At 42.5% G+C, this 25,161-nt stretch overlaps 1 protein-coding gene across 5 annotated transcripts in view; it reads left to right on the top strand.

Moving 5' to 3' along the window:
- Window positions 1–25,161, top strand: part of DOCK10 (dedicator of cytokinesis 10) — a 271,823-nt gene that overhangs the window by 52,867 nt on the left and 193,795 nt on the right. For 2 of the 5 annotated variants that reach the window (XM_090056316.1, XM_090056319.1), the window contains exon 1: window positions 2,981–3,224. The exons of 2 other annotated variants lie outside the window; for them this stretch is intronic. In XM_090056316.1, coding sequence (XP_089912442.1) covers window positions 3,063–3,224 — 162 coding nt within the window. In that variant the 5' untranslated portion in view covers window positions 2,981–3,062. Of the gene's footprint in view, window positions 1–2,980; window positions 3,225–25,161 lie in introns of those variants that run through there. One more of the 5 variants, XM_090056315.1, reaches the window with a different exon arrangement.

The following is a 25,161-nucleotide window of genomic DNA, read 5'->3' as shown; positions in this document are numbered from 1 at the left end:
TGTTTAAGAGGAGGTTAGATGAACATCTTGCTGGGGTCGTTTGACCCCAGTATTATTTCCTGCTATGGTTGGGGGTTGGACTAGATCTACTCAGGTCCCTTCTGACCCTAGAAACTATGAAACTATGAAATGATTCATGAAATGAGAAGAGTTTGTGAGGTAAAAACAAGAGAGTAGTTATAAGAAATATTTTTTTTTATAATATGGTAAAAAAAAAATGTGCTTGGGCATGTTAGCAAGGAGAGTGAGCCCAGTGGTCAGGGTGCTCCCTACTGTTTAGGAGACTCGGGTTCAAATCTCTGCACTACTGCAGTCTTCCTATACAAGTCATTTAGTTACAGATTTTAAAATACTTACTGCTTTTAATTCTTAATTCCCATTAATTTAAAAAAGTGGTTAGATATTAAAATACCTCTCAGGGTCTGACCCATAGTGTCTTTGTGCCTGTTTCTCAACTATAAAAGAGGGAATAAGAGCACTTATCTGGATGTTGTGAGGATAAATAGATTAGACTAGCATGCTCAGATACCATTGTAAAGAGGACCATATAAGTACCTAAGACATTTTTTTTTTTTTTTTTTTTTAAAAGGTCAAGGGGCTCCCAGGCTAACATAGTTGAGGCATGCTGGTTTCTACGGCCCATGATGCAAAAGGGATGTGGTTAGCATCATCTTCAGCTGCCTTTGACTCTACTGTTATAATGGCTAGGTACAGCTAGATAACTGTCTGAGGAAGTTACTTGTATGCGCTGTAAAGCTTGTAATGTGTAGGAGAATACAGAAAACGTCACTCAATTTCACTCAACTGGTGCAGACTTTGTAACATACACTGCCTCCACCAAAGTTACTAGCCACTGTGAATGGTGAGGACTGTGAACAGAGTGAAGACTTGCCTGATGAAACCTTCTCTGTGCCAGGACAATATGTGCCAGTGTTCAGAAATGACCACAGGACTAGGACTGAAGTGAATGACACAGTTGTTTTGAATAAATTTGATAATCAAGGTTTGAGACTTGTCATAGAAATGAGAGGAACAGTCTTGGTTTAGACTTTGTAAAAAACAGAAAATCACTAATATACAGTAAAAATACCAAAGTCACAAATTATAAAATTCTAAAAGACAAGAGAAGCATTACTAGTGCTTAAGAAGGTAGTGCAGCAGTCACCATAACAGCCAACTATAAAATCTGTGCAGGAAGTAAGCAAGAGCCAAATTGATGCTGTTGGAATTAGTTAGTTAGGAATTTGGGTTCCACAGCTGCCCAAGCGTCTCTTGTGTGGCCAAGGTGTCAACTTCGGTACTGGAGCAGATAGAAGATTGATGGAAATATAAACAATACTAGCAACAGCAGGCAAGATTACTGATTTTGTACAGAAATTACACAGCTGTGCCACTGTGCTGTTGTAATCGTATTAGAAAAAGTCAAACTAATAGGCATAAAAGCATAACATGAGGCCTCCTCTCTAGTGCACTCATGTATAGATGCAACCATCACATAAGAGTGTACATCTGTTCCTGGTAAAAGATCTAGACATGGAAGAACTGGTCATAACTGAATTATTGACAACATGGCTGTTTGTGCAATGTCTGCCTGTGCTTTTAGCTGTTTTCCTTTGGAACACAAATCAGTTTACTCCAAAGAGACATCAGAAATCCTGGCAGCAAGTACATTGCTTTAAAAGAGCATATTTCACTTCCCTGGCATGTGTTCTAATTAAAATGATACTGTCTTTTGACAGATTACTGGGCAATTAAAGTCTAATCAAACCCAGTGCAGAATGGTCTCATGGAGCAGTGTTATCCTATTCCATCTTTAGAAGGTTTATAGGAAGAGTATTTCCAAAGATGATATTAACAGAAATTACAGTATCTCTGTGCTTTCGTGCAAATAAACCTGTCTGTCATCAATAGAAACAGAAGCCTTTGTACAGGATAAATGTAAGGCAGTTATGCACGCTAGTTTGAGACGGCTGTTACGTTACAATCACTATTGGAAATTCTTAGTTCTCATTTATAAGAGAAATCCATTTTGTGCTAGATATTTTTAGTGCCAACTATCTCTGAAGTGCTATTATCTTACACTATATACCATTAGTCCTTGGTCATGTGATTTCTAAGCATTTCTTTAACTGCTTTCTGAATGACTTGTCTGGCAGGAGTCGGAATGCAAAGTTGTTAACTGCTAACAGCCTGCAGCCTCTTCTCTCTTCCTGATTTATCAATAAAAAGAAAAAAAAAAGATAAAATGCTTTCTTAGAAGGTCAGCTGTGCTTTTTCTGTGTGACCTCATTAGCAGTGATCCTTTTCCACACTAGCTGTCTATAAAAATGTAAAAATGTTAATTTCTGCAGAAGAACTGCCTGTGTGGGAACACATAACAAGTATACTATTGAAAGTCATTTCAGAGATAAACACTGGCATTTCACATCAAACCATGGATATTTTAACATGAGCCACATGAAGCAGTCCAGATTTTTGCATTATTTCTACTTGTTACATTTACAAATCAAATGAGCTGACTGTTTCAGTAAATGATGAGACATGAAAAAATGCAACTCAGATCCTCAGTGAGCCACAACTAGTTTTCCCAATTAAAGAAAAATAGCCTAAATGAAATATTTTAGAAATATTGTCAGCCTTAAGTTTACACATGATTATTAATGGGTTCTTGTAATTGATCCTGTCCTGCATTTTTTTTTAAATGCACAGCTGGTTTCCTTAAACTGGGGATTTTAATAATTTTGGTTCCACAAGGCTGGAATCAGAGGAGGATTATTGTAAAACACAGGAAGCACAAATGTTCTCATGTGAATGCAGAAGCATACACAGGGAGAAAACGATCTTAATGTTGCTTGAGTGTGTTTTAGTTTCAGGGGATCAAAATCTTTCCTATATCGCATCCAAGCTATTTGGTTGTGATCAGATGATCACAGCTCAAGGAAGCGATTGGAGAGCTAGCTGGCTGCAGCTGCACTGTAGGCTGTTTTTCAGGGACAAGGAGCCACTGTTTTTCAAACATAGCATAAACATAGAAGTTATTTTGTAGGCTTCAGGATGCAGATATGGGTTGTGCTGCCAGCATTGTTCTGCTTCAAGCTTTTCGTTCTGTGGTACAGAGGAACTGTCCACATATTTGTAGACGACGACAAGAGGAATTGTCACGAGAAATTCTGCCACTGGATAGTGATGATGAAATGAGCAGACCCAGAACTCTCATCATAATGGTACAGTACACTTTAGCAATAGACTCAATTGACAGGATTATTATTACAGATGTTATGGGATTTATTATCTTTAACTATATAGTCATAAGAAAAGAGTATTTGAGGAACTGTTTGCAATCATGTTAGTCTTTGTGGCAGATTTGCTGTCCCTGTCAGACAGTTGAGATTTTACTTTAAAGCTGAAACTGATGTGCATGTATGCTGTATGTGGAGTAACGTTCTGTTGTTTAATTTATCTGTGTTGTGGTACTGTTGTAAGATACTGCAAGCATTAAAACCAAAATGTGGGTTATTGTGTTTTATGTTAGATTTTGAATGCCAAACAGCAGACAGCTAGGAAATTGTGCACTGTCTTTCATTGAAATTGAAATTACCTTCCCATAGGTCTTTGCAACACACTGTTCGTGGCAAAAAAAAAAAAGGGACAACTCTTTCTGCTTTACTTGTTCTGAGTAACCCTTAAGTAAAAAACGTAGAGTTCTTTCAGCTGAGTAATGACTTTGTCAGTTCTGTATCTTTTTTTTTTTTTTGGTGAAAGATGGCATTTGGATGGATGTTTCTTGTTTTATGACCTAGTCCTTTTTATTTTTTATCTTATGATGTGATAGTAATAAAACAAGCACTGTAGGCCATTTATTAATATTCATTGTGTGTTGGAGGAAATCCTTATTTAAATCATTGTTTGAGAAGATTATATAAACTTCTTAGTTACTCATTCCTCAAGATACAGCTATACTTCCAGTTTCCAGAATTTTTCAGTGTATAGATCTGAATAGTATATTATCTCTCTATATTATAATTACAGCATTTGATACCATATTCTGCTTCTTGCCGTGGTTTAGCGATCTGATTATTTCATTAGCATTTTGGCCAATTTACATCAAAGCCATCATGTACTGTACTTCATTTGAGTAATATAGAGACTCTCTACTAAAGTACATTATGATGAAGTCTAAACTGTGTCCTCTGACAGCTTGTTTTATCATTATACATAGTAATTTATACATAAATGTGCATCAGTAACATTAGATAATTTCAGACCCATCATGAAATAATAGTAGTGGCTTTATTGCCTTTAGAAGTGCTATGCTGCAGTCATGGTAACTATGATAAGAAACAGTGGGCTGGATCCTAGCTAAGTCAACCTACCAAGCAGAGATTCTTATCTGAGATTTATATTGGTAATTGGTCTTGGGAATGAAAGAGGAAGATTTAATCATTTTTAAGTCTCATATCTTAAATCCGTTGTTTTGCTTTAAATTATAGTTTCCATAAAATGTATATTTCTTTTTATTCAGTCAAAGGTTAAATAGCCTATCTCTGAGAAATTAAAACATAGTGTCTCTGATGATGGTAATTATTTGGATTACAATAAATATGAAGTGACAAATGTCTTAAAAAAAAAAAAATTGTTGGATGCCAAAGCGCTAATCTGCTATAACGTTTACATAAAGGCATACAGACTCTTGCGTGTAAGTCTGCTCAGATTAGAATCTGGTGTGCAATGCGTCTTTACTAGCTTTCTCAACAGTACCAAATTGTCAATCATTTTGACTGCATAACTGCAGTAAAATCTATGGGATTGAGGCTAAGAAGCATAGTATCTGGGAAGTGGGAGTTACCCCAGCGTGGAATGAACTGTAGAACCATGAGTGTCTGTAGAGATCCAAGAGAGACCAGCCTCTTGTTTATAGATGAAGTCCTCAATTGCCAAACAGAACAAGAAAGTGGACTAAAGTGGCAACTTTGTGTGTTCTCCAAGGGTTGCTGTCATCTAATGTCATAGCACCCAATCTTGCAATGACTTAGTCCTTATCCCTTTCCCAGTAAACGTCTATGGCCCATAAAGAGCTTGTCTCCAAGATTTCCTGAGAAGCTGGGGAGGACATTGATCCTTTCACCTCCCTGTGGGAGATTGGGGGGTGGGGGGAGGTAGGAACAAGTAATATTGAGCATTTCCCACTAAAAAAGCTGGTTGCACATGTTTTTTTCTGTTGAATAATTATTGCATTCCACAGATTAAATGCAGGCTAGTAGCAGTTAGTTGCAAATAAATACATTTGTACCTAAAATAAGATGGCATCAAGCTTTGTGGTTAGATATTGTAATGATATAACATGTGAGTTACTTCAAAAGAAAGTTGCTTCAGAACTCTTCTGGCAAAAATGAATGGTACTGTTCCAGATGTCTTTTCAAACAACAGTTGAAATCTACCATGACAAAGAAGACGGAAGATTACTGATTCCTATAAGACTCTCACTTGGCTGTAGCCGATCACTAACAATTATTTATCAGTAATGTAGTAGACTATATTACCTGCAAAAGAGTTTTATTTAGACTTGATTATTGACATTAGTGATTTCTGACGCTAAAGGGATTGCTACTGATTTGCTAAGCGTTTTCATGTTTGAAGACAATGGGAAGTGTGAATATTCTGGTGATGAAGATAATGCTATAAAATTCAGAAGTTCACTAGGTATAATTACATTTTGTGAGTTGGATCCATAGTGTTTCAATCCAGTCTTTCAGTAAGTCCAGCTTTCTACCTGCTGAGGATCCTAGTACTTTTTCATTGGTCACTTAAATCTGTCTTTTGGATGCAGTTGATCTACATTTTATCTTAACAGTTGTGAAATAAGCTACAGGGAGTTTTTCATTATGAAGATACTTGGACAATATTGTACTTTTTAAACCTTTTTTGTATGAATAGCTGTTCCAAGTCGACAGCCCTTCTCTCCTGTGCTTCAGAGACTTGTTATATCTAAACTATTGCATCCTGGATATACAGTGAAATTTCCGTGTCACATAATCTAGAAATCCTTCTGTGGATGTTGCATAGAACTTACCCCAAACACTTTCAGCAGCCAGGCATTTGCACATTGTGATTTACAGTTTTATATATTTCCTCGCATTTGAAAACCTCGTAATTCTTGGAAATACAAGCTTGAAAATGTTTTTGGTTATCTCAGGGATTTCATTTTACCATATCAAGTTAGTAATGTTAAAAATTAAAGGTGATGCAGGGGAATTTGGTTCCCTAATTTAATATGAATTAAGCCATGTAGGCAGTAGGAAAGAAAGGAAATAGATTATGTAGTTTTTGTACAATAAATACCATTTGGAATGAGGCCATTTGGGTTTTTTTAACTCCTGACAACTTGCCCTTGTGAATCAAAAATGTAATTGCTATTAACCTGAATTTCTTACCATTTTTTAATTGTAGTTTGGTAATGCCTAGAGAACTCGGTCCCGAAAGCTAAGCACACGTTTAACAAGAACCATGCTCCTCACCCCAAATACAAGATAAGAGACAACAGGTGGATACAAAAGATGGACAAAGGGAACAATGAGATGTTTATGATGTGTGATACGCAGTGAGCACTGTGTGCCAACTGCATCATCGTTGCAAGTTTTGTAAACAACACAGAAAACAGATTCTAGTATTCCTACCAGTTCGGAAGACAATTCTGATATCTTTATTGACATTTATTTTTCTGATTTTAATTTTATATCATATCTCATCCTTAGGTAATTGGGTAATTTAATCTGCAAGATAAGGGGTAATGGAAAGAGTAGCCTGATGACTGAGATACGTTCTCTTTTCCTGAAGCCATAGGAGAATGAGTGTTCCATGGTTTCTCAATAGATGTATGAATTGGCTCAATGTGATCAGCACTTAGCACAGAGGTGAGCAAACTTTGGCCTGCGGGCTAGATTCAGCCTGCAGTAGACTCCATTTTGCAGTAGCCCCTGCCCACATGGCTTGGGCCGGTCTTCATGGAGACCCTGGTCACAGCTGTGCTGTGATTAGTGCAAGGCTGGAGTTGCCATGGAGACCATCTCTAACCATGCTGGCAGGGCAAGGCAGGGCAGAGGGTTGCTCCAGAGCCATTGAGATCTTGTGGCGGGGACAGCTTGGTCCAGGACCAGGTCAGAGCTGTGATCTGCAGCCTTTATGCTCCAGGCAGGGATGTGCAGGCAGCGGATCATGGCTCTGCCCCATGACAAAGCTGTCACTGCTGCATGGAGCCAGGGTAGAGCCATGATCTGCTGCCTGTGTGCCCCTGCCTGGAGCATGCAGGCTGCAGATCACAGCTTGGCCCTGGCCCTGAACAAAGCTGCCCCCACCACAAGATCCCAGGAGCTCCAGAGCAGCCCCCTGCCTTACCCTGCCCTGGACCCTGCCAGCATGGCTAGGGATGATCTCCATGGCAACCCCAGCCTTGTGGAGCTGCAGCATGGAGACTGGCCCCAGTCATGCAGGCAGGGGCTGCTGGGAAATGGAGTCTGGCTGCCAGTTGGATCCACCATTTTGCCCAACCCTGACTTAGCTGCTTATCTCAATTAATACACCTTTAAATCACATGCCAAAGCATGGCATGCAAAGACATTTTTCTTGGTATATGTGCCTCGGGGAAAGAGCTGGGGTGTCATTGCCACAACAAAGATTGGGTGCCTCTTGGCTCCCTTGCCATCTGCCCCTGGCACACCAACATCTTACTAGTCAAGGTTGTGGGTGTTTTTGCTCCTCTGCCCAAAAAATGTTGCTGACCCCTGCCTTAGATGAATATCTCATTGATGACCCTACTCTTAGAAAGCTTTCAAATTCACTGTGAAATCAGGAATGAGATAATGGAGTATGAGATAAAGTAAGTAGCACCAAATACATTAAAACAATGGTATGCTGCAGAAGGTAAGGAAGAGACTAGTCAAAAAGCTTAAAAAAGAAATGAAGATATTTCTGCCCATAAATGCTAATTGGGGTTATGTAAAATCAGTTTGATAGGCAAAAGGTAAGATTTTGAGGGGTGATATTTTTCTTGGATCAGCTGTATGGCTGAGGTAAAGTTTAAGCAAGCTTTCAAACGCAAGGCATTCTTTTTTATTGGGTAAAGTGTTTATAGAGAGAGTACTAACATTTAGGAGGGATTTTTTGCCTTCAGAGCACAACTGGAGACACTTGTGTGTTTTTCCTTCCAAGGCCACCTATATCTTTTCTGTTGATATGTGGTGATGCTATATCTTTGATGGGTATGATTTTATGGAGAATAAGAACAACAGATTATGTTTGAGGCTGCAGTTGAGATCCAGTTAAACACAAAGCAGTAAGTTTTAAACTTTTATTGCAATCCTATAACTAGCAATGACAAGATGATTAAACTTAAGTTCTGTATACCATTTTTCATCTCTACCTCTCAAAGAACTTTGCAAGGGAAAGCAAGCATTACTATTTCAATTTCTGTAGATGAGGAAACAATAAATTGAAATGACTTTCCCCAGTATGTGGTACAAGTCTGTGGCAGTTATAGGAGCCAATCTGTTAAAAGGCCATTGGAGTTGCTTCTCAGATCACTTATTCTGGTGTTAATTAGAAATGACTCCATTGGAATTGGTGGAATTGCATTCTTATAAAGCAAGTAGAAATGAGATTAAAAATGAGAGCCAACATTTTTTTTCTTAAGGTCTGACATTTGAGCCTTTGCTTTAATTCTAAAATATATCTTCACAGTAGTGTTCTTTTAAGTTTTTTGTTCCAGAATATTTTTTAACTATTTATATGCATATTGATTTTTTTTTTTTGTATTTTTTGGGGGGGTTTTTTGGGATATACATCATTACATCAGATGGATGCAGTTAACTCCCTATGATGAGCACCATCAATAGACAGTAACTGATGCCCATGTTCTAGACAGTCTCAAGATCTCCCAGTTATGACGGTGTTAAGCAGAGATTGGCTAAACAGTGGAACCATGTTCTGAATGTTCCTTTAGGCCAACAAACAGATTTGATATCACCTCTTTAGTCTGATGCCTTAAGGGGGAAAAGATGCTTCTTAAGTAGCCAAGTAATGGCTCAAATAAAATATTTGTATGTGTTTGCCCTGGATATAAATGTTTATAATCAAAGATGAATATAATTCCCTTTATACTTCAAACTTGGGACATTAGCCTGTGCCCAGTTTTTGCTACTGGTTTCAGCTGGAGCTGGAGAAGACCTTTAACTTGCATACGTTATCAACAGGAGCACGCAAGAGAGGAAACAAGTAGAGTGATATACACAATAAAATTCTGCTTTGAAAAGTTGGCATCTCAGAGTGCAGGACTCTTTGGTAAATTTTCTTACAGATATTTCTTTTTTTTGTGATTAATGCTCTGCTGGCCAGGTTGTACCCTTAGTAATGGCTGCAAACATCTTGACCTCAGTGAGGTTCCACATATGTAATTTATTGGGTCTTAAGCAATTCTGTCAGCAGTGCAGCAAAAGAATACATCTTAATTTGTGCTCTGTTGGATATACAGTGCTAAGAATGAAATTCTGGTTTTGTCAATTTTGGTAGCAGATATGGCTCTCCATATGTGCAGGAGGAAAGATGAACTCAGTGAAAGAGAAAATGAACATGAGATGGAAATGGTTGGTATAATAGTTGCACAGTCTCCTTTCAGAGTAGAGCTGCATTTTCAAGCTCATTGGAGCTGTTATTCTACTTGAAGTGTGGATGTGGTCTGAAAAGTGACAGTATAAAAATGGCCTGTAAGTGCTGGGCTCAATTTTTCCTTGTAATTATCACTGATTTGTGCTTCTGCTGATTTTAAAGAAGAAAACTTGTTGCTCTTTTTACCCCTGCAGAGACGCTTCTAGCATGATGGAACAAACTGGCTTGCACCTCTAATGGAATTCTGAAAGCAGAATATAAAATGCATAGGTTCAGAAAGCTATAATAGGGCAAACAAAAAATCATCCTGCAGAGCAAAAGAGTTTGAAAGGGATACTGCTTTTTTTAAAATTTTTTTTAGCAGTATACAGCTGAACAATGGGGCAGAAATGAAAGGAAGAAAGGAAAATCTTTGGGAGCAGCAACCTTTAAGAGCAACCACAACTTCTAATGTTGTGGTTTTAGGCCTTTGCAGTTTAAAATAACAATATTTAGTATGCACATTCAGAATGCTCTTTAGGCATAAGTGAAGAAATCTTCCTAATGCCCCTATAAGGTATAGATGGTTTGTGTTATCCCTGTTTAATAGATATGAATGTTGAAACTGAAAGGTAAAGTAACTTGCCTAAGAACAGGTAAGAAAAGGATGAAAACTCGAGGTTTTATGATTGATCATGTGGAGTCGCACACAGCCTTATGCTTCCAAGAGCTTTCTGCTGTAAAGAGATATATGTAGGTACTCACACACGCTTGCTTGATTTGCTTGTCTGCAGTATCATCCTTGCTGGTCTGTCACCAAGCCTGCATTATTCCAGTTCCAGTGGGGTATAACAGATTTGAATTCCCTTGTTGCTGTCAGTTATTTTGCTCAGGAGAGCTACCTGTTATCTTTTCAGCCCATATAGTGATAGCTGCAGAATCCCTCAAGCATGCAGAAAGGGGATGGTGCTCAGAAGGGATCTTGCACTTTTTGATCGGGGGGAACCACTATTGTCTTGACTGGGAGCTGTTTGGGGCCTTATATATTTAGGTAGGAGTTCCACAAATCAAATGATCTCTAAGGGAAAATGTGCACCTCAGTTTGCCTTCTCTCTTGCTCTTCGAACAATTTTTAAATAAATTAGTGAATGATATGAAAGACCCTTAAGGACGAACCATGGGTAGATTTCTTTTTTAGAAGCAAAAAAAAAAAGTGGATATAGATGGAAAAACAACCACTCTGAATTAACAGATATAATCACAAATGCTTTAATTATTCTACACTTCTGAAAGAAGGAAATAGTCTTTTAGGAGTTTAGGAATAAAACAGAAAGTAATTAATTTCAGTGGAGATGCTCAGGTTTGTTGGTCAATAGATACTACAGTGATAGGCAACAATGTAAAGTCCTATAACGAATGGAGAGAGAAAATCTAAGCCACAGATTTCCACAGTAATATTGTAGAATCATAGAAAGCTAGAGTTGGAAGGGACCTCAAGAGGTCATCTAATCCAAACCCCTGTTCAAAGCAGGACTGGCCCCAACTAGATCGCTCAAACCAAAGCTTTGTCTAGCCGGGTTTTGAAAACCTCCAAAGACAGAGGTTCTGCCACATCACTGGGTAACCTGTTCCAGTGTTTTGCTATCCTAGTGAGAAAATTATTCCTAGTATCTAACCTAAATTTCCCTTGCTGCAACTTGAGACCACTGCTCCTTGTTTTGTCATCTGCCACTGCTGAAAAGTCTAGGTTCATTCTGTTTCAACCCCCACTTCAGGTAGCTGAAGGCTGCTATTAAATCCCCTCGCAGTCTCCTCTTCTCTAGACTGAAGCCCAGTTTCCCCAGTCTTTCCTCATAAGTCATGTGCCCAAACCCCCTCACCATTTTCATTGCCCTCTGCTGGACTACCTCCAACTTTGTCCACTTTCTTTCTGCAGTGAGGGGCCCAAAACTGAACACAGTATTGCAGATATGGTCTCACCAGTGGTGAATAGAGGGTAATAATCACTTCCCTTGCCCTGCTGGCAGCACACCTACCAATGCAGCCCAGTTTGCTGTTAGCCTTCTTGGCAACAAGGGCACACTGCTGGCTTATATTCAGCTTATTGCCTACTATAACCCCCAAGTCCTTTTCTGCAGAGCTGCTGCCCAGCCAGTCAGCCCCCAGCCTGTACTGGTGCATGGGATTGCTCCATCCTAAGTGCAGGACTTTGCACTTGTCCTTGTTGCACTAGTCACAATATGACAATGGCTGTCTCAAATTTCGCTAGAGGTAGAAGTGTGCCATAGCCTCCAATTTACTCTGTTGGACCATCTAGACTAGAACTGGTTGAAAATGTTAGTCAACAATTTTCCACTAGAAAATGTTGACTGTATAATATCACTGTTCTGTGGGGTTGTATTGATTGCTACAAAATTTCATTTTAAGAAAAATATCAACTATTTTATTTTGGGAGGCAAAATGTTTCTTTTAGGTTTTTTTTGTTTTTTTTGTTTTCTTTTTAAAATTTAATTTTCTTTACAATTTTGATTTTTATATTGGAAATGAAAGTGTTTTGATTGTCCTAATATGAAATTAAAAAAAAAATTCTAGTAAATTCCAACTTTTTGTTTCTTTCCACTTCAGAATACAGGCAGATTTCAAAATTGCAGAATTTGCTGTGAAATTTGGTTTCCTTTAAAGCTTCATCTGAGATTCTGTGATTTCCTTCTAAATCCATATAATTAATATTATTAGTACATATGGTTTGAAAATTTTAACTAAAACATTTTATTGGATGCAAGTTTATAAACTGAAGAAATCCATCTTGTCCTCTTCCTGCTAAAACAGACAAACACCAACCTAATATTTGAGATTTGTTTATTGCTTGTCAGCTGTAAATTTTTCATTTTGTGACCAATACCTGCCCCTGCCGCCTCAGTCTCTCTTCAGAGAATTTTTGCTTATGTAGAAGCTAGGAATAATGCCACCTATTTGCAACCTGAAGTCAGGCCGTCCCAATCCTACAGAAGCCTCTGAACCAAAGTGATGATAATGTTACCTGAACTTTTTAGGCATTCTTCAAGAGTACAAAATGAGTGTTGTTGTATAGCTCTCAGATGCCAAAGTGATAGACCTGATATACTAGCCTGGACAGGCAGGCTTAACCTGACCTAGATAGTAGGGGTGTGCGAAGTGGGCCGTATTTGATTTGGATTCGGATTCAGCCTGTTTGGGGGACAGTGGTTTGATTCGCTGATTCAGATCACTGTCCCAATTTGATTCAGCCAAATCCGAATCTGAAGAGTCGATTCTGATTTGGAGAATCATCAATTCAGCCATAGACACAGCTTTTTATGTTTTTTGTACATACCTTGAAGGACTAGCCGTGGCTTATGAATGCTGAGATGGTGGGGCAGACCCCACCCCTGCTGTGCTTGGTGGCTGGCCCCCTCCTGGGTGCCCCTCCAGATCCAGGAGGCACTAGTCACCAAGCTGAGGGGGAGGGGGGGGTCCTGCCTGCTCCACAGCAGACCCGGAAGCAGACTGGAAGTACTTCTTATCCACTGCTGGGTCCACTACCGAGTGCGCTGGGGACCCCTCCCTTGCTCCCATGGAACGCTCCATCTGCACCACCATGTCAGCGTTCATGAGCCACCTGGTAACTCGAGGCATGTAGAAAAAACATATAAAGCCGTGTCCATGTCTGAATCGTGGAATTTCTCAATCAAATAAGAGGCTTCCGATTTGATTCGGAGAGATTAAAGGGTCTCCTGATTTGATTTGGATTCAGAGATTTGGCTGCTGAATCAGGCCGCATCTCCTCTGAATTTGAATCGGTGACCGAAGTGTCTCACAGGCCTACTAGATAGGCATTGGAACCCACTTACATGCTGAGAAGGTGCATCAGAGAAAGCAAATACAGGGAGTCTGAAAAATAAAACATCCCCCCACTTCTCTGTCATTTTAGTTTAATGAGCTTTGTTTACTCCCTGCTCTGTACTCCCTGGTCTAAATTCAGCTTGTGGTAAACTGGTTCAGTTTCTACAGACTACGACGGACTGAAGTAGATGTAATGAGAATGCAAAGAAGTTGTAAATCACACTCATACTGCACGCCCTCGGAATGCCAGATCAGGGCCAATTATACAACTTTGCCATTAACACCCCCTTACATCTATTTTCTGACTTGTACCCATGCCAAACAAATATGTAAGTACGTACACTACTGCTGACCTTGGCCCTTTGGGCCAATTTTTTATCTTGTATACACCAATATAAATCCAGAGTACTTAGATTGGGCTTACTCTGAATGTAAATGTGTGTATATGAGATCAGACTCTGTTCCCAAGTCTCTGGCTCCAAGCACGGATATGTTGACTTAGCTTGGAAACAAATATGCACTGTAAGAAGTCCTTCCAGTGAGAGAGAGAGAGAGAGAGAGAGCCAGGAAGAGACATGGATTGGAAGAAAAAGCCAGCCAACCAAAGGAGACTGCCAAAATAAAAGCTACCAGGAGAACTAAGGGGGTTGGGAGGGGGGGAGAGACAAAGAGATCCAAAGGCAAAGACAATATGTGAGAAAGGAAGAGCTTCAATAAGGAGAAAGAGAAGCCAAGTGTAAAAGAAAATAAACAAAAAACCCAAACTTTTCCCTTCTCATCTTAAAGCAAATTGCCACTCTTTTGTTAAAAGATACTTTTGTAAGATTTGCTTTTTAACCACTGGCAGCCAGTGCTCTGACTTGACAAAGCAAGGCATTCCAATCTCTGGCAATGCTTGATTCCTTCTTTTTTGTGTCAGAAGATCTTCATTCTTTTTTTTTTTTTCAAACAGGTGTTACTCCTCTCCACCCACGCTATTTCATCCCTCTTTTTGCTAGAATAATAACTTAGCCTTGATTTCAGAATAAACATCAATCCGTCTCCTTCTTAGTTAAATTGGAAAGCTGAATGGAGTGTGACAAAACTATTCCTGATGTTCCTGGCTCTCATACATTTTCTTGTAATTACAGTAACATTCTGGACTCATAGGGCCTGATCCCAAGCTCTGCTAAACTCGTGTAAATCCAGAGTAACTCCATAAGTCATGAGCGTTGCAAGTCATTTCAGAAACTGGCCCCATGTAAACTGGTCTTGAGATAAGTAGTTATTCATTGTTTAGTGTGCCATTCAAATTTGCTTCTCCTCACCAACAATAAATGAATGGTTTTTAATGTCTGTAGTAATTTCTTGCTATCAAGTAGCCTTCCCAGCAGCTATAACTGGCCAGAGGAGTAGGGCAAGGTGATGTTATCCTGTAGTAACCCTTCTGGCCTTTTCTTACATGACAGCATCTTTTAAATGGTTCCTGGCCCCACGCTGTCACCATCCTGCAATCCTGGGATCTCTGTGGAGACCAGCCGGGAGCTACAATAGCTTTTGCTATTAATTAGCCTTAGGATCTGAATGATTCAGGTTAAATAGGTGAGTGAATATTGAGGGTTTATCTAAAGCAGGGGTGAGCAATTATTTGGGTCCACAGACCATACAGGGAGTTTTGCTGAGATGTGGCAGACTAGGTCAGCACCCTCCACCCACCTCCCACCCACACAACAGTTCAGCAAAACTCCCTATGTGGGGTGGGGCTGTAGGTGGGCTGAGCAGTATTCAGGAGTGGGATAGATGGGCATGACTGGGATCATGGGCTGCTGACAGTGCAGGGCCAGGGCAAAGCCAGTCCACTGCCTGCACACCCCTGTGGCAAGTGCCAGTTCGGCAGCCAGTGGCATGCAGGGAATGGATTGTAGCTCTGCCTCGACCTGGGCCCTGTGCTGTCACCACCCATGATCCCTGCTCTGGATGCAGCTCCCTGCCCAGCTACAGCCCCATCCTTTCTGCGTGCCCACGTGCCTTGCTTGTGCGGCTCCCAGCCAGTCTCCACGGAGACCCTCGGATTATGGGGTGGTGACAGTGTGGGGCCAGGGCCAGGGATGGGGCAGAGGCATAATCTACTCCCTGCATATGCCTGCCTGCAGAACCAGGGCTCTGCTCCAGTCACAGTCCTGGTCCCACAGTGTTACCATCCTGTGATCCTGGGGTCTCGGTGAAGACGAGCTGGGAACCACAGTGGCAGGGTGCATGGATGGAATGAAGCTGGGACTAGGATCTTGGGGTGTGACAGCGCAAGGCTGCAGTCAGGGGAGACCCCTCAGTGGTGGGTGCAGGGCAACAGGGTGCCTGTGCAGCAGGGCTGGCCAGTGGCTGAGGCAGCTGGAAAAAGCAGCTGCTGCTGCTGCTGCTGCTGCTGGGGCTGCTGGAAAATGGAGTGTAGTAGCCCTACCCCAGTCCTGCTGTGCACTTGGGGGCAGTGGGACCAGCTGCACATGCCACAGCCTGGGCTTTCTTCCATGCCTGGGCCAGGTGGGACCAAGGAACCTGCCACAGGCTAGACAAAATCCTTCGGTGGGCCAGATTCGGCCCACGGGCTGTATTTTGCCCACCCCGATGTAAACAATAAAATGCTTGCAGTATAAGCTAATGCAGCTTAATTTATCTAGCTGTGAGGGAGGGTAACCTGGTGCTAAGGGTACTGGTGGATCCCTGGAATATGGGAGATACAGATTCAGTTCCTTGCCTTGCCACTGTGAGCTATTATTAATCAATGACAATAGGTGGCTTGCATTAAATGCAATAAGTTACTATTCCTAGTGTTATACCAAACTAATTATCCCATGATAAATGACCATATTATAATGTTTGCAGACTTCCTGACTGTAAGGATCACTCTGAAATTATTGTTAAAAATGGGATTGAGTTCGATAGATCATCTGCTTTCCCCACTCTCTATCCATGATATACCATGCCTTATTTTTTTCAACACTACTGATGCTTGAAATTACCAGACCAACATTCTGTTTTCAGCTCTATTTTCCATTCCACTGGTGCAAATCCAGAAGAATTTACTATATCTTGGACTGGTGTAAAATAGCAGGTATTTGGTCCTAGGATTCTTGCACGTTCACTTAAACCCCACCCCCAAAAAAAACTTAAAGCAGGTACATGGAGATTCTCATCTCTGACCAAAAACCAACTAATGTTAGAGGTAAGCTATGAGACCAGTCTGTTTAGATGTTAAAGGACAAGCCATATATCACTCATACGCTTGTTTAGCTCCCTCCGTAATGATGGGATGCCGTAGCCAGTATATAATGGGCCAGGACATGTATGAGAGATGAGGGATTTTTTGTGATAACTTTTACTGTACTGGTTCTTTAGCTAGGAGGGAAATTTTCCAATTTTTTGGAAGAGTGTTTGTGCTTGAAATCTTGTCCAATTACTCTCCCAGCTATACAGATGGTCTAATAAGTATCTTAAAAAATCCTTGTCTCTTTTTCAGTGAGGTCTTGGATTTGAATTATGACCTTGATTTTTATCACGGATTTTTAACATTTCTACCAATAATATACAAGAAAAAAAACTCAAAACCCCCTTTTCATCCATTTCTAAATTGCAGACCAGATGTAGTAGGAGTAATTAATTTCTAATGCAGCAGTTTTCAAACTGTGGGGTGCACCCCCCTGGGGCAGGGCATGAAGGAACATTGTGGGGGGACAGCTCAGGGGGGCACAAGCAAGAAGCTCGCAAGCAGTTGGTGCTGCTGCAGCCTGACAGAGGGGTGTAGAGGTGGGGAGTCCCAGGCAGGTTTGGTCAGCAAGCTGCTGCACCTCTGAGAGCCTGGAGTGCCAGATGCACAGCCTAGAGCCACAGTAGAGCTAAGGCAGGATGTGCTGGAGCTTTTTCATAGGTGCTAGAGCTGTGAAGGATGGAGCCCGTCCCACTGAGCTGAGGCTTGGTGGCTGCTAGGATGAGGGGTGCCCTGTGCCTGGCTGCACTGCTCCTCAGAGGTGAGGGGAGCAGGAAGAAAATTGTAGCTTAAAGAAGGGTCAGCTAAAAGTTTGAAAACCGCTGTTCTAAGGTATTAATGTAGGTGAACAGAATATAGTGTCACAGAAAATTAGGGTTGGAAAGGACCTCAGGAGGTCATGTAGTCCCACCCCCTACTTAAAGCAGAATCATTCCCAACCAGATCATCCCAGCCAAGGATGGAGATTCTACCACCTCTCTGGGTAACCAGTTCCAGTGTTTTACTACTCTCCTAGTGAGACAGTTCTTCCTAATATCAAACCTCAACTTCTCTTGCTGCAACTTGAGACTGATGCCCTTTTTTCTGTCATCTGCCACCACTGAGAACAATCTAGCTCCATCCTCTTTTGAACTCCACTTCAAGATAGTTGAAGGCTGCTATAAAATTCCCTCTCAGTCTCCTCTTCTCTAGACTAAGCAAGCCCAGTTTCCCCTGTCTTTCCTCATAAGTCATGTCCCCCAGCCCCCTCACCATTTTCATTGCTGTCTGCTGGACTCTCTCCAATTTGTCCACTTCCTTTCTGTAGTGGGGGGCCCAAAACTGAACACAGTACTCCAGATGTGGCCTCACAAGTGCTGAATCACTTCTCTTTACCTACTGACAACATGCCTACCAATGCAGCCAGTATGCCATTAACTTTCTTGACAACAAGAGCACATTGTTGGTTTATATTCAGCATATTGTCCACTGTAACCCCATCCCCCCAAGTCCTTTTCTGCAGAACTCCTGCTCAGCCAGTCAGCCCCCAGTTTGTACCAGTGCATGGGATTTTTCTATCCTAAGTGCAGGACTTTGCTCTTGTCCTTGTTGAACCTCATAAGATTCCTTTTGGCCCAATCTTCGAATTTGTCGAGATCTCTCTGAATCCTAGCCTTACGCTCCAACATATCTACTACTACCCCCAGTGTGATATCACCTGCAAATGCGCTGAGGGTGCGCTCTATACCATCTTCTAGATCATTGATGAAGATACTGAACAAAACCAGCCCTAGGACTGACCCCTGTGGCACTCCACTTGATACTGGCTACCAACTAGACATTGAGCCATTGATTACTAGCCTCTGAGCCTGGTGCTCCAGGCTGTTTTTTTCCACCTTTACAGTCCATTCATCCAGCCTGTATTTCCCAGCAGATATCAGGATGATTTGAAGTTCCCAGTGAGAAACGGGGCTTGTGATTGGGAAACTTCCTCTAGCTGTTTGAAAAAAGCCTCATCTACCACTTCCTCCTGATCTGGTGGTCTGTAGTAGACCCCCTCCATGACATCACCCTTGTTGCTCTCCCCTCTGACTCTAACCCAGAAACTTTCAACAGGCCTATCTCCAGCTTCATATTGGAACTCTGAGGAATCATATGGCTTTTATATACAGTGCAACTCCTCCTCCTCTTCTCCCCTACCTGTCCTTCCTGAACAGTTTGTACCCATCCTGACAGTGCTCCAGTCGTGCGAGCTCCCACCAAGTCTCTGTTATTTCAATGATGTTGTAGTCCAGGACTGTGCAAGGTCTTCTGGTTCTTCCTGGTTGTTTCCCAGGCTCCCTGCATTTGTGTACAGGCACCTGTGGTAACTAGTCAATTGCTCTGATTTCTCAGGAGGTATGAGAACACCTCTCCTGTTGTCCCTCCTGCTTGCTCTTCTTCCAGGCAGCCCACTTCTCCACTTACCTCAGGACTTTTTTCTCCATCCCCAAGCAAATCTAGTTTTAAAACTCTCTTTACTAGGTGTGCTCTTCCCTCTCCATCAGGTGGATCCCATTTCTTCCCAGCAAATCGTCTTCTTGGAACATCTTCCCATGGTCAAAGAAGCCAGAGCTCTGCTGGTGACACCCCCTAGCAGCCAGAAATTGATTTGCAGGATGCATCCACTTCTGCCTGGGCCCTTTCCCTTGACCAGAAGGATCAAAGAGACCATCACTTGAGCACCCATCCCCTTCACCCTTGTGACTACAGGGTTTGGGGTACTTTTGATCTTCTCAGGGTCTCCCCTGGCAGTATCAGAGATGCCCACATGGATGAACAGCATTGCATAGTAATCAGAGGGCCGGGTGACTCTTGGTAATACCTCTGAGACATCTTGGATCCAGGCTCCAGGCAAGCAGCAGACTTCCCAAGACAACAGGTCAGGCTGGCAGATGGTTCTCTCTATCCCCCACAGAAGGGAGTTTCCGGTCACCACCACCCATCACTTCTTGGTGGCGGTCATCTCAATTCTTCCTGCCTGGAGGAAGCCTGACCTGTCTTCCTCCACCAATGGAGTATGCTCCTTGCTCTCTGTGGCTAGGGTTCCATATCTGTTCTCCAGGTCGCAGGTGGAGATGAAGATTTCTGCTTGCTGCCAGGAGTCACAAGCTTCCAGCTTCCACCTTCATGGGAGCCCACGTCCTTTCTCTTCTCTAGTGCTGCCTCTGGCAGTTCTTCCTCCACAGTCCTAGAGGTCTGTCTCCTCCAGCATTGAAACAAAGAATTCCTCATAGTGGAGGATGCTTCAGAGCCTCACCACCTCCTCCTGTAACTCTCTTGCCTGTTCCCTGAGAGACGCTACCAGGAGGCACCACTCGCACCTCATTCACTCCCCCACTTCGCCATCACTGGAAGGAACCTGCAAGTTGCAGTCCCCACAGCACCAAACCTGGGCCTGGATGGAAGCCTTGATGGTGAATGGTCCTGCCTGGACAGAAACCTCACAAGTGCAAGCAGTGGCAGTAGCATTCCAACATCCTCCAGCCATTTCCCTGGCTTTCTTAATTTGCCTCGTCTCTCCTACTTCCCTTCTTCCAAGCACACCTTTCCTACCTGGAGGCTGGCCTGTTTACTGTTCCTTGCCCCCAAAGGGTTCCTTTTACCAGTTTCCTCACATCTGGCTGAAAGGCTCTTCCCTCAAAGGGAGGTGAGGGGTGGGGGTGAAAATTGACTTGCAAACTGACCAGCGAATGGCTTACAAACTGCTTACCCTGTTTGCTTCCCTTGTTCACTGGCTTCCTGATTACTTGGGGAGTCTCCTTTTATACCCTTCTGGGCCTGGACTGGCTCCACTCCCTCTTTTAAAACTTCTGGTATAAATAAGTAGTAAATGACAGCACAATACCTGAAGTTGCTGCACAGTAACATCGCCAGGCAGCTTTTTCATGATGCTGACTGTGCGGTAGCCTGAGACATGATGCAATGCTACTGCACAATAGCTGTCTGCCATGTGATGCTATTGCACAGTAGTTGCAGGCTACTGCATAGTCCATCTCTTGTGTAGATGTGGCCAGTTTCTCCTAAATGAAGGTAAACCTAGAATAAACTTATCTCATCCCTTTCCCTCCTCCCCCCGATGCTGTAGGGCTCCTGCACACACCATGGGTTGTAATCCTCATTAAATAGATTTATAAAATTTAAAATTCTTTATTTTGGAGCATCACATCTGTGTTTACAGGCACTAAATTTTCAAACAAATTAAGCTGGGTACCTGGCCAGCACTGCAGGAGAGTGGGACAGTTCAGTGCTGCCTTCCCATGACCTGCCATGCAGCTGTGAAAGCAGGGAGCTGGCAAACCTAGAAATTACCACTTTCTTACTATTGCCATAGAACTGGTGTGTGATCATTAAAAGAATTAGACATATATTAAGTCAACAGGACTGGATGAACTTCATCTGAGACTGCTGAAGGAGCTGGCCGAAGTTGTCGTGTGTGGCAGCAAGGATTGTGCTGCCCACCTTAAAGAGGCTAACAGGGACCAAAGAGAAGGTCCCCAAAGAGGGTAAGGCATGCTGAAGAGGCCTCCCCAAGCACCACCACTTACCTGGTGAGATGCAAGAATCAGAAAGAGCAGAAGCACCAAGATTCATCAGCTCTGGTTGGCTGGGTGCAGGATGGATAATAGTTAAAAACAAAACAAAACAGAACAAAACCAAAAAAAAACAGAAAAAAATGCACCAGCTACAACCTGAAGCACGGAGAGAGAGAGAGAGAGAGAGATGACCGGAGAGAGCAAACCAAGCAGTGAGGATATTGAAGACGGGGACAATGCCCTGGGACGGGTAGAGGAAGAGAGTTTGGAATCTCTCTCTTCCTGAGACTCAGAGGAGTCTTCATACTTACCTACACTTGGTAAGAGGAAAACTTCACTGCAAGGTCTGGCATGGCAATGAGGATTTCAGCCTGGGAATTGAAAGAGATGGAAAACAACTAACCGGGAATGGCGGTGCTGCAGGACAGGCGTACCTGTGGAAAATACATATATTTATATTCCTGCAGCCCACCGAAAATTACTGATAGAGATAAGATAGATGGGAGCACCACAGAAATAACTGCATAACAGCCAGGTCACAACGGAGTATCACAGAAGTCGAGTAGTATATAAAATAAATAAATACAAATGAAAAAGATCTTATTAGCACCCAGGTCAACAGCAATTAAGAAGAGCAAGTCTCCCTCTTTTTTATTTTGATCCAACAAGTCATAGCAGGTGAGAATAGGGTGGATATCCTTTGGGGAAAAACCTTAATTAGAAGAGCAGCTGTGACTTGGGGGCTGGTTTACACCTTATGCAGGACAGCAAGTAAGCGAACAAACTAATTCAGTTAACTACCCCTCTTACATTGTGGAACCCCTGGTGAAGCTCTTCCAAAAATTGTGGCACTTTCTGGAGAGGTCCCCGAGGACTGGAAGAGGGCCAGTGTTGTGCCCATCTTCAAGAAGGGGAGAAGGGAGGACCCAGGTAACTATAGACCAATTAGCCTAACTTCTATCTCAAGGAAAATCCTGGAAAAATTAATTAAGGAGTCTACGTTCAATAGGCTTGCAGAAGGTAGGATTCTGAACGGCAGTCATTGGTATCATCACAAACAGGTCTTGTCTTACCGACCTCGTTGCTTTTTATGATCAGATAACTCACCACTTGGAAGAGAGAGGAGGTTGACATTGTATACCTTGACTTCCAAAAAGCGTTTGATCTGGTATCTCATGCTGTTTTCATGAGAAAATTGGAGGAATGTGAGCTTAACTGTGAGACGGTTAGGTGGGTAGGAAGCTGGCTGTGCGGTAGGACCTAGAGAGTTCTAATGAACAGATCTGTCACCTTGGCGAGAAGTGGCCAGTGGTGTCCCACAGGGGTTGGTGCTTGTTCCAGTACTATTTAACATCTTCTTCATCAATGATTTGGATGTGGGGGTGAAGAGCTCACTGGCCAAGTTTTGGATGACACCAAGTTATAGGGAAGCATGGTCATCCTTGAAGATAGGCTGCAGATACAGGTGGACCTAGACAGGCTGGCAAGTTGGTTGAATCGAAATCAAATGAAGTTCAATGTCGAGAAATGTAAAGTGCTCCACTTGGGGAGGAACAATCCCCTGCACACCTACAGGCTTGGCAACACCAGTCTGACCAGCACTGTGAATGAAAGGTACCTGGGGGTGGTAATATATCGTAGTATGAGCTGGCAGTGCGACGCCATAGCTGGCAGGGCTAATAATACCCTGGCATGCATCAATTGATGCAGCTCCAGCAAAACCAAAGAAGTGGTTCTTCCACTCTACTTGGCATGGGTGAGTCTGTAGCTGGAATACTGCGTCCAATTCTGGGTACTGCACTTTAACAAGTGTCAATAAGAGTTTCAGAGTCCAGAGAAGGGCCACCCGTATGATCAGAGACTTGCATGGCAAGCCATACGAAGAAAGGCTGAGGGACCTGGGACTCTTCAGCCTGAAAAAGAGAAGGCTGAGAGGGGAGTTGGTAGTACCACTACATCAGGGCTTGGTGAGCAACTGTTCACCAGGGTGCCCTTGGGGGAAAACCAGGGGTAATGGCCACAAACTCCTTAAGACCGCTTTAGGCGGAACATTCGGAAAAACTTCTTCAGAGCTAGAGTGTTGAGACTGTAGAATAAGCTCCCTCCAGAGGTGGTGCAATTGCTTACCCTGGAAATCTTCAAGAGAAGACTGGATGGTCACCTTGTTGGGGTCACCTGACCCCAGTTGTCTTTTCTGCTTGGTGAAGGGGGCTGAACCTGATGATCTTCTGAGGTCCCTTCCAGCTGTAAAATCTATGAACCTTTGAAAACCACACAAGAAAAACATGGAAGCGATCAATAGCAAAAGCAATTGGAAGGGGTGAACTGCATTAATGTCTCAGTGCCACCTGGTGGACAAAGTGATTCATTACACATCTTTGCATGCCTTTGTGTTTACATGCAATAAATCCATGGACATGACACTTTAATTCTCAGCGAGCCAAACTAAACTACATCCAAGTAGTGTTAGTTTAATGCACAAAGATGACTTTTTAAAGTGTCAGGAAATACCTCTTGTGCACACACAGTTGCAGCTCATGAAAAGACAAAAATCATGGCATGTACGTGAGCCCATAGTGACCTCCAGCTCATTCTTTGTCCTTCATCACATAGGCCTTCACCACCAATTTCCCATGTGGCGAAGAGCTTTTTTCTTATTTCCCTAGTGCACTTGCAACTCCCTAGAAGCCTTAAACCAGCACTGGGTATTCATTCTCAGGTCACCCCTATTCACCAGCTGGCTTCTGAGCATAGATTTGCTTCCCTGCTCTGTGACCATTCTGTTCCACTTAAATTGTATTCCTGGCCATCTAACACCATGTGGGTCTTCATTAAACTGAGATGGGAAAGGTCATGAGAAGGTAAAGCAAATGAAGCAGCAGACTTGAGTACTGAGGAATGACCAACCTAGTCTTAGAATTTCTCCTTTCCCAGTCTCCTCCTTATCCTTTGAACTGAACCTTTTAAGAGAAATCAAGTCCCTGATAACTGCATAGTTCTGAAGAGCTAAAGATGCATTAGGAAACTACCTAAATTTTAATAATGGTAGGGGAGCTTCTGATTGGTCAGTGTGCAGTGAGTAATGTCATGGCCACGTGTCACCATTAGTGTTGACACTCTTAGTATGCCTGTACACAAGTGTGAAGACTGTTCCAACACACTGTAATTAAGGTACATTGAAGCAGAGTCAATTAATCGAGTCTGCTGCAGCATGGTAGTTATCGCATTCTAGCAACCTCCTGCATCTCGTGTATTAGTGTCCCTGTGCTTAAAAATGGCAGCAGGGTGCTTAAACTTAAGCCTCGTTAAATGAGCTTTAGTTTAAGTGCCCCCACTGATGTTTTTAAGCATGAGGATGTTAATACAGGAGACACTGTGGCGCTCTATTTAGAACGGTTCTCAGGCCCACTCTAATTAAAACGCTGCCCCCGCCACCCTCAGAGCACATGTAAAAGTGCCCTTAATCTTTAGGAAAGGCTATTAGAGATGTCTCTTCTATTAAGTACCTACAGACTTTAATATTAATTTTCTATTCTCAGTTGTCTGACACAAAACTCAGGGTAGATTTGCACCTTACAGACTAACTAAAATACAGTAAAATCCCTGTTATCCAGGATTTTACTAACCGACACACTCTAGTAACTGGAATTTATGGCAAGCTGGCTGGATGCAGGGGGAGAGAGCTCACGTGTGGCTGCTGCCACTCACCATGCTGTGCTGTCGCTGCTCCGTGTGCAGCTGCTGCCATGCCACCCCTCCACTCACGCTTCGTGTCTGGGCAGAAACCCCGTGCCCTTGGGTAACCAGCATTTTTACATTACTGGCACTCCCTATGCCCCACTTGCGCCAGATATCAGAGATTTTACTGTA

This window comes from Crocodylus siamensis, chromosome 6, assembly GCF_052110815.1.
Source record: "Crocodylus siamensis isolate JL-2025a chromosome 6, ASM5211081v1, whole genome shotgun sequence".
NCBI classification, from domain to species: domain Eukaryota; kingdom Metazoa; phylum Chordata; order Crocodylia; family Crocodylidae; genus Crocodylus; species Crocodylus siamensis.
Note: the sequence above shows the minus strand (reverse complement) of the source record. Positions and strands in the feature narration are given on the sequence as shown.